The sequence below is a fragment of the Maylandia zebra genome, linkage group LG3 (genome assembly GCF_041146795.1).
Source record: "Maylandia zebra isolate NMK-2024a linkage group LG3, Mzebra_GT3a, whole genome shotgun sequence".
Classification (NCBI taxonomy): domain Eukaryota; kingdom Metazoa; phylum Chordata; class Actinopteri; order Cichliformes; family Cichlidae; genus Maylandia; species Maylandia zebra.
In genome coordinates, this window is record NC_135169.1 from 38,898,015 (window position 1) to 38,911,873 (window position 13,859).

Genomic DNA, 13,859 nt, shown 5'->3' on the forward strand with positions numbered 1-13,859 from the left:
TTCCTGACAAACACATGGGTGGCTTAGAGTACTTTTAGATCATTACACATTTTTGAAGAGATTTTGAACGTCATCTGTCAATATGAGCTAGCAGGCTCTATTGAGAGCCATCAGAAGATAAAAAATGGCTATTCAAACTTTGCAAGAAAAACTGGGAGAAAAATGTAAGCAGTTTGAAACAAAAGCTATCCCAAAAGGAAGAAAGAAACAGATTTTAAACGGTCTTTATTATATCAAAGATTTTATTTTGATAGTCCAAAATATTTACAGGCAGTCATAAATCAAAACAAATGGTGGCCACAGGATAGTTAATTAGATATAGAAAAACTGTTATCATTCAGATTTAGCACACTTTGATTAAATTGTTACTGTAATGTCCAGACTGTGCTAATCACCAGGTCTCTCTGTGTGACAGAGGCAGCTGGACACATGTTATATATGTGATGTATGGGCTTTAACCCTTTCACGCATAGTGGTTACTTTAGTGGACAGATATTAAAAGGTTGTTTTCTTGTATTTGTGACAGTGTTGATGGTATACTAGCACATAAGCTACCACATTGGACACTGATGTGTCACTCATGTCACCCTGCCACCCACTGGTCAGTCAGTGTTGTCCACTTAAGTGGACATGTAAAAAACTCCTTGATAAAAAATGAAGATCCAAAATCCTTTTTTATGCCAAAAGATGAATAAAAATACTTGAGAAAAAATCCTGATTGAGGTTGTAATAATTTATGCATGACAGGGTTAATTCTGAAACTGTCACACTTGTTGCGATCCCTGAAAACCATTTAAACTTGAATAGCTTTTGTATAATCTAGCAATTCTGTAATGTTGTGCAGGTGTTGCTGATATGATGAAAATCGAGTGTGCTCATTAACTTCAAAGCTATTTTTTGAATGTTCCGAATGAAAAGAGGGACAAACACCAAAGCCCTGCTGCCTGAGCCTGGGAGAGAATTTTGGTGACTAATAATACATAACAATGAGAATTTAAATAATGATAAATTTGAAAAATAGCAACTACTGTGCTCCAGTGCTTTTGCTTTGGTGCACCTAATTATGCGTTAAACTTAATTATGATTAAAGACTGTTGAGCATTTATACACAGAAAAGAGCTTAAAAACAGCTTGGCATACTAAAAAGCACAAATTATATACAATTTGTACATATGTGTATTCTTTTTCGTTCTTCTTTCATTATGTTCGTTAACACACCTGGAAACTTGAATTCAAACAAAGAGAGGAGTGCAGTGTACCTTACTTAAACACCACAACCACCACGAACATGTCAGTGCTTGGCTCACTTTTACAATCATTGTTACAACAATTCAGAGCATAAATGAAACTCAGGTTACTTCTTGCTGTACACCATTTATTTCAGAGCTACAGCCTATCTAATCTATGTAACATTGTGCTTCACATCAATGGGCAGGTGAGCTAATGAAAATAACACGCAGCTTGCAAAACCAGGTCTTTCACTGTCATAGACATTTGGGATCAAGACAAGCTGAAGGCAAAGTATTTTTTTTTCTTCTTTTACGTCACTTGATACAACACATTTTGCTACAGTCTCTGACGCATTTTTTTCTGTGTTATTGCTCTCCAAGGGGGCCATCAGGTGACTATCAATCAGGTGCTGCCTGCCTGAGTGTAATTAAAAGAAAGAACATTTATTACAGCATAAAAAATAAAATCTTGCTAGCTTTTTTAATATTTAAACAGAGGTGGGTCGAGTATCCAAAAATTGTACTCAAGTAAGAGTAGCATTACTTTAAAATATTATTACTCAAGTAAAAGTGAAATGTAATCGTCAAAAACGTTACTCAAGAGTAAAAAAGGACTTGGCGAAAAGACTACTCAAGTAGCGAGTAACTGTTTGAAATGTCCGATTTATTTTTTTAAATAAATGCTATCAGACAAAGAAAAATTAATAAATATACAAATTTTAGTATTTTCAAAAGGAATATATGTAAAAACATCAACAAAATAAGGCACAACTATTTTAATTTCCAGATTTCAGTTTTAAAGCCTATTTAACCAATATCTACAGTAAATAATATAAATATATAAACAGTGCAAACAATTTCCAGTGCCAAGATATGCTGTAAACTTTATATTCATTTTTGCCTCAGAGAAAACATTAGAATGAGGCATCTTCAACATATGTACATACAAGGGATCTCAGTTTACCATAAGTTGTATGGGTGTGCATCTATTTCTGCATTTTTGCAGAAATAGATGCAAAAATGTGCCATTTCTTCACTCAATGAGGTGATGGTTAAGCTTCAGCAGCAGTTTGCTCTCAAGGTTCTTTCTGTGAAGCTGTAACTGTTTAGCAGTGAACAGGAGTCCTGCATCACTGAGAAGTCCTTCACAAGCTCCAGATGCAGGAAGAGCTGTATTGATTTTGATGGACAGCTTCTTGATGTGAGGAAAGCCATGCAATAGATCCACACCTCCAGTGAATGGACATGAAAGGTACCTCTCCAGCTTCCCTGCTTCTGGCTTTCCTAACCCCCAACAATATACTTTTCATGTTTGTACAATATAATATTTATATTGTACGAACGTGATAATATATTGTTCAAACTCGAAAGGTATATTGTTAGAACAATATACTTTTCATGTTATAACGTGATATAGCTCTGCTTTTCTTTTGCCTGGGTGGCAGCTCTACGCTTCCGTATCCAAGGCTTTTCAATGTGGCCTCACAAAATTATCTCGACTACAACAACCATGAAAAGAGTTGGATGGACATTGCTGCTCAATCACAGGTGCCTGGTCAATGTTTTTCATTAGTAATTTAGCAAAGTTGATGGTGGTGGTGTGTGTGTGTGTCTGTAAGACAGAGAGAGGGAGAGCGAGAGACAGATTTTGTATGATAAGCTTCATGTTATCGACGCACAGTTTGAGCAATCAGGTTGCATCAGAGCATCAGGCCGTCTAGTGTGAGACCCTGCATGGTGACCTATGAACTTTTAACCCCTGAGATTTAATTGTACAGTTTGAGCAGGAGCTGAATAAAAAAATCGCAGTGTTTGCCAAGCTTAATACAGACTGTTTAAACTAAACAAGCTGCTGTTTCACATAATAAACCCTGTCACCCGCAGTATTGCCTTCTGTTTTAACAGTTAAAGCAGTAGAGATGAGCTGTTCGCATGTGCGTTGAACTCTAGCGTCATTAACCAGGCTAGCTGTTAGCTTATAGCTCACGCTAGCTAACCAGCGTGCAGTTAAAAGGACAGCCGAAGCTGCACAAAACACCCACAAACTTCACAAACCTCACTACAACGTAGCGCCGAAAATATGACTCGCAGCTCGAGCTCGACACAGCTGCTGTAACATAAGACTGACATCCAGTTAACTACAGCTAAAAAGATATTTAGAGAAAACTTACCGTTTCCTCAGGTTACACGAGCTGAGTTTTTTCACGCTGAAAAGTTGGTTTGTTTTGGCTCTCACTGAAGACATAGCTGTTCTTTTGTACTGCTTTTAAACTAAACATTGTTTGTCTATGAGGCCAAGGCTGTCCATCCTCTTCAGCTCTAGCGTAGACGACTGGCTCTGCCATGTTATATTGTTTCTTCTTTCCGTGTGTCCACTACTTTCAGACGCTTGGGCCGCTCTGCCCGCCACAGTTTCAAACTGGTCATGTGACTGCATGGCCACATCTGATTGGTAAAAAAGTTACCGGAAACTCCACTGGCGGCGTGTTATCTAATGTGTTAAACTATTTATTTTTTTTAAAAAGTAACGAGTCAAATTTTGCAAATGTAGCGGAGTAAAAGTAACGTTTCTTCTTCACAAATGTACTCAAGTAAAAGTAAAAAGTATCGTGCAAAAAAAGGTACTTTAAAAGTACATTTTTTTCAAAAACTTACTCAAGTAAATTTAACGGAGTAAATGTAACTCGTTACTACCCACCTCTGTATTTAAATATAGTTGTATTAGCGAATTCATAAAGCATCTTATATTAATATACACGCACACCCTAAAAATTTAAAAGCAAGTTCTTTGCTATGTTGGCAAGTACACTTCAGTGTGATGTTTTGGAAAAGTCTTTAAGATATAGATAAAAAAAAAAAAATAGAAAGCTAAAGGGAGAAGCTGGTTTGCCTAAGCATCAAGAGCAGGTGGATGTGAAACTGTCTGTCAAAAAAAAAAGGTCTGAGCATTTTTCTTTACCTGATTTGTGTTGTTCTGCAATTGTTCTTCTGGGTTTGAATCATTGGAAGCAGGAAAGCTGATGCGGTTCACAATTGGATAATCAAAGATAAGAGGGGTCAGAGTGGCAATCTTGGGTGTATACTTAAAAAATATTGTGTTGGCCGTAGATGGGGGGAAAGATGTAGAGTTAACTTGGGGCCCTGTTGTGTTGGCTTGGGCAGTGTTTGGTGATGATTGCTCTGTAGAAAATAATGAAGGCGAACTCGACTCTATTACAGCAGTGGATTTTGGAACCATTACTGTAGATGGTAAAGGGCTGAATGAGGGTGAGGGTGTGACAGAGCTGTTTACATTTTTGTTAGCAACAGTTCCTTTACTTTGGGAAGGAGTCCCATTTGTTGTTCCCTCAGGTGTACTCTGAAATGTTTCCAGTGAAGTGTTTTCTGTCATGGTTGATTGTGCTATATGTTGTATGGCCTGAGTTGGTGTTACTGACGTAGTTGTCACAGATGCTGCAGATTTGGTAAATTCTTGTGTAAACTGATCAGTACTGCTACCTTCCTCCTTGGTTGCTGGTCTTGTTACAGATGTGGGTGACACATTTGTGGATGCTGTGGCCAGTGGTTGCAGAGTTGTGCCTTCACCTGATGGTGTGTAGGTTGGTTTTGGGACATCTGTTGGCATTTCTTTTGATGATTTTAAAGTGGAAGTTTCTGTTTGCATGTTTGTTGTTTCATCGCCTGTACTTTGTTGTGATGCTGTGTTTCCTGATAAAGCTTTTTGATTTGATGTGATTGGAAACGATGTTGTGGTTAGGTTCGATGGTACTGTGCTATTTGTTGGTGTTGTGAATTCTGTTTCTGTGTATGATGTTGTCTGCCTTGTTGTAGTGGTGCTTTCCTTTGTAGATGCTGTAGGCTCAGTTGTTGTTGCTGTAATAGACACTGTCGTTTGTGTTGATGTAAGGGCTGTTGTAGATGCATGTATATCAGTTGTGAGTGGACCAGACTGTTTGGGAGTTGTAATGGCCACTGTGTCCACAGATCCTGCAGTTTGGGTTTTCACCCCTGTTTTACTAGAACCATATGCACTGTTTGTTGGTGTTGTATGTCGGGTTGTTGTTGTTGAGCCATAGGTTTGATTCCCACCTGTGGATGGCTCTGTTGTAGATGATGCTGACGTTGACATCGGTGAAGCCGCTGATTTGGCTGTCTCTGATGGTCTAGCTCCTGCTGAAGTTTCTGACTGTGTTGCCGGAGTTAAGATTGTTGATAACTCCTGTGATGTTGCAAGCGAAGCTGTTGTAGTTTGCGTTATTGTGTTGGTCACTGATTCACCATATGATGGTGTGGAACCTTTACCATCTGTTGATCCAGCAGACTGATTTGAAGTTGTATACCATTCATTTGTTTTTGATGGGGCCGTTTCTGATGTGCTAGATCCTGTTAGAATAGCCGTACTTTTTGGTGATTCTGGTGTTCCCTCAGGTGTACTCTGAAATGTTTCCAGTGAAGTGTTTTCTGTCATGGTTGATTGTGCTATATGTTGTATGGCCTGAGTTGGTGTTACTGACGTAGTTGTCACAGATGCTGCAGATTTGGTAAATTCTTGTGTAAACTGATCAGTACTGCTACCTTCCTCCTTGGTTGCTGGTCTTGTTACAGATGTGGGTGACACATTTGTGGATGCTGTGGCCAGTGGTTGAAGAGTTGTGCCTTCACTTCTATATGATGGTGTGTAGGTTGGTTTTGGGACATCTGTTGGCATTTCTTTTGTTGATTTAAAAGTGGAAGTTTCTGTTTGCATGTTTGTTGTTTCATCGCCTGTACTTTGTTGTGATGCTGTGTTTCCTGATAAAGCTTTTTGATTTGATGTGATTGGAAACGATGTTGTGGTTAGGTTCGATGGTACTGTGCTATTTGTTGGTGTTGTGAATTCTGTTTCTGTGTATGATGTTGTCTGCCTTGTTGTAGTGATGCTTTCCTTTGTAGATGCTGTTGGCTCAGTTGTTGTTGCTGTAATAGACACTGTCGTTTGTGTTGATGTAAGGGCTGTTGTAGATGCATGTATATCAGTTGTGAGTGGACCAGACTGTTTGGGAGTTGTAATGGCCACTGTGTCCACAGATCCTGCAGTTTGGGTTTTCACCCCTGTTTTACTAGAACCATATGCACTGTTTGTTGGTGTTGTATGTCGGGTTGTTGTTGTTGAGCCATAGGTTTGATTGCCACCTGTGGATGGCTCTGTTGTAGATGATGCTGACGTTGACATCGGTGAAGCCGCTGATTTGGCTATCTCTGATGGTCTAGCTCCTGCTGAAGTTTCTGACTGTGTTGCCGGAGTTAAGATTGTTGATAAATCCTGTGATGTTGCAAGCGAAGCTGTTGTAGTTTGCGTTATTGTGTTGGTCACTGATTCACCATATGATGGTGTGGAACCTTTACCATCTGTTGATCCAGCAGACTGATTTGAAGTTGTATACCATTCATTTGTTTTTGATGGGGCCGTTTCTGATGTGCTAGATCCTGTTAGAATAGCCGTACTTTTTGGTGATTCTGGTGTTCCCTCAGGTGTACTCTGAAATGTTTCCAGTGAAGTGTTTTCTGTCATGGTTGATTGTGCTATATGTTGTATGGCCTGAGTTGGTGTTACTGACGTAGTTGTCACAGATGCTGCAGATTTGGTAAATTCTTGTGTAAACTGATCAGTACTGCTACCTTCCTCCTTGGTTGCTGGTCTTGTTACAGATGTGGGTGACACATTTGTGGATGCTGTGGCCAGTGGTTGAAGAGTTGTGCCTTCACTTCTATATGATGGTGTGTAGGTTGGTTTTGGGACATCTGTTGGCATTTCTTTTGTTGATTTAAAAGTGGAAGTTTCTGTTTGCATGTTTGTTGTTTCATCGCCTGTACTTTGTTGTGATGCTGTGTTTCCTGATAAAGCTTTTTGATTTGATGTGATTGGAAACGATGTTGTGGTTAGGTTCGATGGTACTGTGCTATTTGTTGGTGTTGTGAATTCTGTTTCTGTGTATGATGTTGTCTGCCTTGTTGTAGTGATGCTTTCCTTTGTAGATGCTGTAGGCTCAGTTGTTGTTGCTGTAATAGACACTGTCGTTTGTGTTGATGTAAGGGCTGTTGTAGATGCATGTATATCAGTTGTGAGTGGACCAGACTGTTTGGGAGTTGTAATGGCCACTGTGTCCACAGATCCTGCAGTTTGGGTTTTCACCCCTGTTTTACTAGAACCATATGCACTGTTTGTTGGTGTTGTATGTCGGGTTGTTGTTGTTGAGCCATAGGTTTGATTCCCACCTGTGGATGGCTCTGTTGTAGATGATGCTGACATTGACATCGGTGAAGCCGCTGATTTGGCTGTCTCTGATGGTCTAGCTCCTGCTGAAGTTTCTGACTGTGTTGCCGGAGTTAAGATTGTTGATAAATCCTGTGATGTTGCAAGCGAAGCTGTTGTAGTTTGCGTTATTGTGTTGGTCACTGATTCACCATATGATGGTGTGGAACCTTTACCATCTGTTGATCCAGCAGACTGATTTGAAGTTGTATACCATTCATTTGTTTTTGATGGGGCCGTTTCTGATGTGCTAGATCCTGTTAGAATAGCCGTACTTTTTGGTGATTCTGGTGTTCCCTCAGGTGTACTCTGAAATGTTTCCAGTGAAGTGTTTTCTGTCATGGTTGATTGTGCTATATGTTGTATGGCCTGAGTTGGTGTTACTGACGTAGTTGTCACAGATGCTGCAGATTTGGTAAATTCTTGTGTAAACTGATCAGTACTGCTACCTTCCTCCTTGGTTGCTGGTCTTGTTACAGATGTGGGTGACACATTTGTGGATGCTGTGGCCAGTGGTTGAAGAGTTGTGCCTTCACTTCTATATGATGGTGTGTAGGTTGGTTTTGGGACATCTGTTGGCATTTCTTTTGTTGATTTAAAAGTGGAAGTTTCTGTTTGCATGTTTGTTGTTTCATCGCCTGTACTTTGTTGTGATGCTGTGTTTCCTGATAAAGCTTTTTGATTTGATGTGATTGGAAACGATGTTGTGGTTAGGTTCGATGGTACTGTGCTATTTGTTGGTGTTGTGAATTCTGTTTCTGTGTATGATGTTGTCTGCCTTGTTGTAGTGATGCTTTCCTTTGTAGATGCTGTAGGCTCAGTTGTTGTTGCTGTAATAGACACTGTCGTTTGTGTTGATGTAAGGGCTGTTGTAGATGCATGTATATCAGTTGTGAGTGGACCAGACTGTTTGGGAGTTGTAATGGCCACTGTGTCCACAGATCCTGCAGTTTGGGTTTTCACCCCTGTTTTACTAGAACCATATGCACTGTTTGTTGGTGTTGTATGTCGGGTTGTTGTTGTTGAGCCATAGGTTTGATTCCCACCTGTGGATGGCTCTGTTGTAGATGATGCTGACATTGACATCGGTGAAGCCGCTGATTTGGCTGTCTCTGATGGTCTAGCTCCTGCTGAAGTTTCTGACTGTGTTGCCGGAGTTAAGATTGTTGATAACTCCTGTGATGTTGCAAGCGAAGCTGTTGTAGTTTGCGTTATTGTGTTGGTCACTGATTCACCATATGATGGTGTGGAACCTTTACCATCTGTTGATCCAGCAGACTGATTTGAAGTTGTATACCATTCATTTGTTTTTGATGGGGCCGTTTCTGATGTGCTAGATCCTGTTAGAATAGCCGTACTTTTTGGTGATTCTGGTGTTCCCTCAGGTGTACTCTGAAATGTTTCCAGTGAAGTGTTTTCTGTCATGGTTGATTGTGCTATATGTTGTATGGCCTGAGTTGGTGTTACTGACGTAGTTGTCACAGATGCTGCAGATTTGGTAAATTCTTGTGTAAACTGATCAGTACTGCTACCTTCCTCCTTGGTTGCTGGTCTTGTTACAGATGTGGGTGACACATTTGTGGATGCTGTGGCCAGTGGTTGAAGAGTTGTGCCTTCACTTCTATATGATGGTGTGTAGGTTGGTTTTGGGACATCTGTTGGCATTTCTTTTGTTGATTTAAAAGTGGAAGTTTCTGTTTGCATGTTTGTTGTTTCATCGCCTGTACTTTGTTGTGATGCTGTGTTTCCTGATAAAGCTTTTTGATTTGATGTGATTGGAAACGATGTTGTGGTTAGGTTCGATGGTACTGTGCTATTTGTTGGTGTTGTGAATTCTGTTTCTGTGTATGATGTTGTCTGCCTTGTTGTAGTGATGCTTTCCTTTGTAGATGCTGTAGGCTCAGTTGTTGTTGCTGTAATAGACACTGTCGTTTGTGTTGATGTAAGGGCTGTTGTAGATGCATGTATATCAGTTGTGAGTGGACCAGACTGTTTGGGAGTTGTAATGGCCACTGTGTCCACAGATCCTGCAGTTTGGGTTTTCACCCCTGTTTTACTAGAACCATATGCACTGTTTGTTGGTGTTGTATGTCGGGTTGTTGTTGTTGAGCCATAGGTTTGATTCCCACCTGTGGATGGCTCTGTTGTAGATGATGCTGACATTGACATCGGTGAAGCCGCTGATTTGGCTGTCTCTGATGGTCTAGCTCCTGCTGAAGTTTCTGACTGTGTTGCCGGAGTTAAGATTGTTGATAAATCCTGTGATGTTGCAAGCGAAGCTGTTGTAGTTTGCGTTATTGTGTTGGTCACTGATTCACCATATGATGGTGTGGAACCTTTACCATCTGTTGATCCAGCAGACTGATTTGAAGTTGTATACCATTCATTTGTTTTTGATGGGGCCGTTTCTGATGTGCTAGATCCTGTTAGAATAGCCGTACTTTTTGGTGATTCTGGTGTTCCCTCAGGTGTACTCTGAAATGTTTCCAGTGAAGTGTTTTCTGTCATGGTTGATTGTGCTATATGTTGTATGGCCTGAGTTGGTGTTACTGACGTAGTTGTCACAGATGCTGCAGATTTGGTAAATTCTTGTGTAAACTGATCAGTACTGCTACCTTCCTCCTTGGTTGCTGGTCTTGTTACAGATGTGGGTGACACATTTGTGGATGCTGTGGCCAGTGGTTGAAGAGTTGTGCCTTCACTTCTATATGATGGTGTGTAGGTTGGTTTTGGGACATCTGTTGGCATTTCTTTTGTTGATTTAAAAGTGGAAGTTTCTGTTTGCATGTTTGTTGTTTCATCGCCTGTACTTTGTTGTGATGCTGTGTTTCCTGATAAAGCTTTTTGATTTGATGTGATTGGAAACGATGTTGTGGTTAGGTTCGATGGTACTGTGCTATTTGTTGGTGTTGTGAATTCTGTTTCTGTGTATGATGTTGTCTGCCTTGTTGTAGTGATGCTTTCCTTTGTAGATGCTGTAGGCTCAGTTGTTGTTGCTGTAATAGACACTGTCGTTTGTGTTGATGTAAGGGCTGTTGTAGATGCATGTATATCAGTTGTGAGTGGACCAGACTGTTTGGGAGTTGTAATGGCCACTGTGTCCACAGATCCTGCAGTTTGGGTTTTCACCCCTGTTTTACTAGAACCATATGCACTGTTTGTTGGTGTTGTATGTCGGGTTGTTGTTGTTGAGCCATAGGTTTGATTGCCACCTGTGGATGGCTCTGTTGTAGATGATGCTGACGTTGACATTGGTGAAGCCGCTGATTTGACTGTCTCTGATGGTCTAGCTCCTGCTGGAGTTTCTGACTGTGTTGCCGGAGTTAAGATTGTTGATAGAATTTCGTGTTCTGATACTGCTTGGCCTACGTTTGCATTTGGTGATTGGCTGATTTGGGTACGTTCATGACTATCAGTCAAGTGTGTAACGTTACCAGGGCTTATATTTTGAATTTCATTTTTTGATGTTGTAAGTTTATGCTTATTTGGTTCTGATGTTCTGTTTTCTCCTTGGATTTCCTCTGTTCTATTCAAGCTGGTTTTCGGAGTGGTTGTTGGAGTAAATGTATTTGCTTCTGTAGATGAAATCCTTGGTTTTGGTGTGGATGAATTATCACTTTTTAGCAGCTGTTCTTCATTTGCAAAAGCCTCATTTATCGATTTGTCCTGAATTATGTACAAAGCTGTGGAAGAGATGAAAACCAAACAGTTTTACATAAACTAATGTAGTATAACATGCTATAAGCAATAGCAAAAATTAAAACCTAAATCATTTTGCTGTGATGTGTACGGAAGAGGATTAGGGCCACTGGGGGAAAAAAAAGAATTCTGACTTTAATCTCAGAATTCTGACTTTTTTCTCAGAATTCTGAGATTAAAGTCAGAATTCTTTTTTTTTTTTCCAGTGGCCCTAATCCTCTTCCGTAGATGTGAGTATATGTATCACAGTGCACTCAAAAAAAATGATTTGCCCTCATAAACCCAAAAAAATAATTTTGAGTAAAGTGCAGCCGAAAAATATCAAATCAAATGTTTACTGACTTAAATAATTAGTCGTTAAGGAACATTTTCTTGGTATAATCTGAATATATACCAGTCAAGTAAACTTCTCTTAACCAGATAGGTTTAAATTGTTAACATTTTACATCTATTTTCTTCCCTTAATACTTGGGGCAAAACGTAGAGTACAACCTGGAGAGGTCGCCAGCCTAACTGAGGTCTAACTCAGAGAGACAGACAATCATTCGCACTCACATCAAGTGGTTCACCAATTAACCCAACCCCACTAACTTACATTTTTACACAATATGTAAAAAAAAAGAAAAAAAAAGAAAAAATAGATGAAAATTTTTACATGTACTCTAATGACTTTTGAGTGCATTGTCCTTTTAGCAAATTAATTAAACTCAAAATAAAAGTGAACAGGTGAGACAAGTCTGTAACCATAACTTTGCAAATGTATGTGATACATTTTTAAGGATTAAGGCTTTTGTCGCCCCATTATTATTCTAAAAGCCCTGGTGAAGACACTAGGACGTTTGTGATCATACTCCTGACATGAACTCTGAGGTGGTGACACAATTTTCCCCAGGATGTAATTTAGGTCACATTGTCACTCAAGTTTGGGTTCCAGCTGGTGGATGAGGGAAAGGGGAGGCAAGAGGAGGAGAGACCCGAGGCAGCCACCGGTCCGAGTGTCAGGTGAACTGAACATCAGGTAAGAAGTTATGACCTGCAGTCTATCTGGGATCAGATATAAACAAGTTTAGGTGTGGTTTATTTTCGTTGTGCTGACTTTTTACACTCAGTTAGAATAACTCGTACTGCATACTAGCCAGTGGTGCACATCGCAAATTAGCTCACATAGACACATTAGTTGTGCCGCTTCTTAATGACGGTATGTTCAACTCAATTCAATTTTATTTATATAGCGCCAAATCACAACAAAAGTCGCCTCAAGGCGCTTCATAGATAAAGAGAAAAACCCAACAATTATATGACCCCCTATGAGCAAGCACTTTGGCGACAGTGGGAAGGAAAAACTCCCTTTTAACAGGAAGAAACCTCTGGCAAAACCAGGCTCAGGGAGGGGCGTGGCCATCTGCTGCGACTGGTTGGGGTGAGAGAAGGAAGACAGGATAAAAGGCATGCTGTGGAAGAGAGACAGAGGTTTATAACAGATATGATTCAATGCAGAGAGGTCTGTTAACACATAGTGAGTGAGAAAGGTGACTGGAAAGGAAAAACTCAATGCATCATGGGAATCCCCGGCAGCCTACATCTATTGCAGCATAACTAAGGGAGGATCCAGGGTCACCTGGTCCAGCCCTAACTATATGCTTTAGCAAAAAGGAAAGTTTTAAGCCTAATCTTAAAAGTAGAGATAGTGTCTGTCTCCCGAATCCAAACTGGAAGCTGGTTCCACAGAAGAGGGGCCTGAAAACTGAAGGCTCTCCCTCCCATTCTACTTTTAAATACTCTAGGAACAACAAGTAGGCCTGCAGAGCAAGAGCGAAGTGCTCTAATAGGGTGATATGGTACTACAAGGTCATTAAGATAAGATGGGGCATGATTATTTAAGACCTTGTATGTGAGGAGCAGGATTTTGAATTCAATTCTGGATTTAACAGGAAGCCAATGAAGGGAAGCCAAAAGAGGAGAAATATGCTCTCTCTTTCTAGTCCCTGTCAGTACTCTTGCTGCAGCATTTTGGATTAGCTGAAGGCTTTTCAGCAAGTTTTTTGGACATCCTGATAATAATGAATTACAGTAGTCCAGCCTGGAAGTAATAAATGCATGAACTAGTTTTTCAGCATCATTCTGAGACAGGATATTTCTAATTTTAGAGATGTTGCGCAAATGGAAGAAAGCAGTCTTACATATTTGTTTAATATGTGCGTTGAAGGACATGTCCTGGACAAAAATGACTCCAAGGATCCTCACGGTGTTACTGGAGGCCAAGGTAATGCCATCCAGAGTAAGAATCTGCTTAGATACCATATTTCTAAGATTTTCAGGGCCGAGTACAATAACCTCAGTTTTATCTGAATTAAGAAGCAGAAAGTTAGCGGCCATCCAGGTTTTTATGTCTTTAAGACATTCCTGCAGTTTAACTAATTGGTGTGTGTTATCTGGCTTCATGTGTCATGGTCCGGGTGAGTGCGGGGTTTTTCCACTCTGCTGGGCTCCACCTTCAGGCAGAGACTCCAATCAGCTTTCACACCAATCAAGTCACCAGTATATAAGGCCAGCACTCACAACAGACCTCTGCCAGATCTACTGCTAACTCACGTTAGTGCTAGGCTCCCAAGCCCTTGTGAGAGCCTCCTAAAAATTGC

The 13,859-nt window shown here is 40.3% G+C and overlaps 1 protein-coding gene across 1 annotated transcript; it reads right to left on the reverse strand.

Moving 5' to 3' along the window:
• Nucleotides 1-240: 240 nt before the first annotated feature.
• Nucleotides 241-11,247, reverse strand: LOC143416739 (uncharacterized). The gene is made up of 2 exons (XM_076882242.1): nucleotides 4,189-11,247; nucleotides 241-1,647 (listed from the first exon to the last, which is right to left on the reverse strand). The coding sequence occupies exons 1-2, from the start codon at nucleotides 10,771-10,773 to the stop codon at nucleotides 1,633-1,635; spliced, it is 6,600 nt and encodes a 2,199-aa protein (XP_076738357.1). The 5' UTR covers nucleotides 10,774-11,247; the 3' UTR covers nucleotides 241-1,632.
• Nucleotides 11,248-13,859: the final 2,612 nt, after the last annotated feature.

What these genes read in the sequence shown, in the direction of transcription:
- LOC143416739 (XM_076882242.1), bottom strand. Translation starts at nt 10,773, where the DNA reads ATGTCAACGTCAGCATCATCTACAACAGAGCCATCCACAGGTGGCAAT.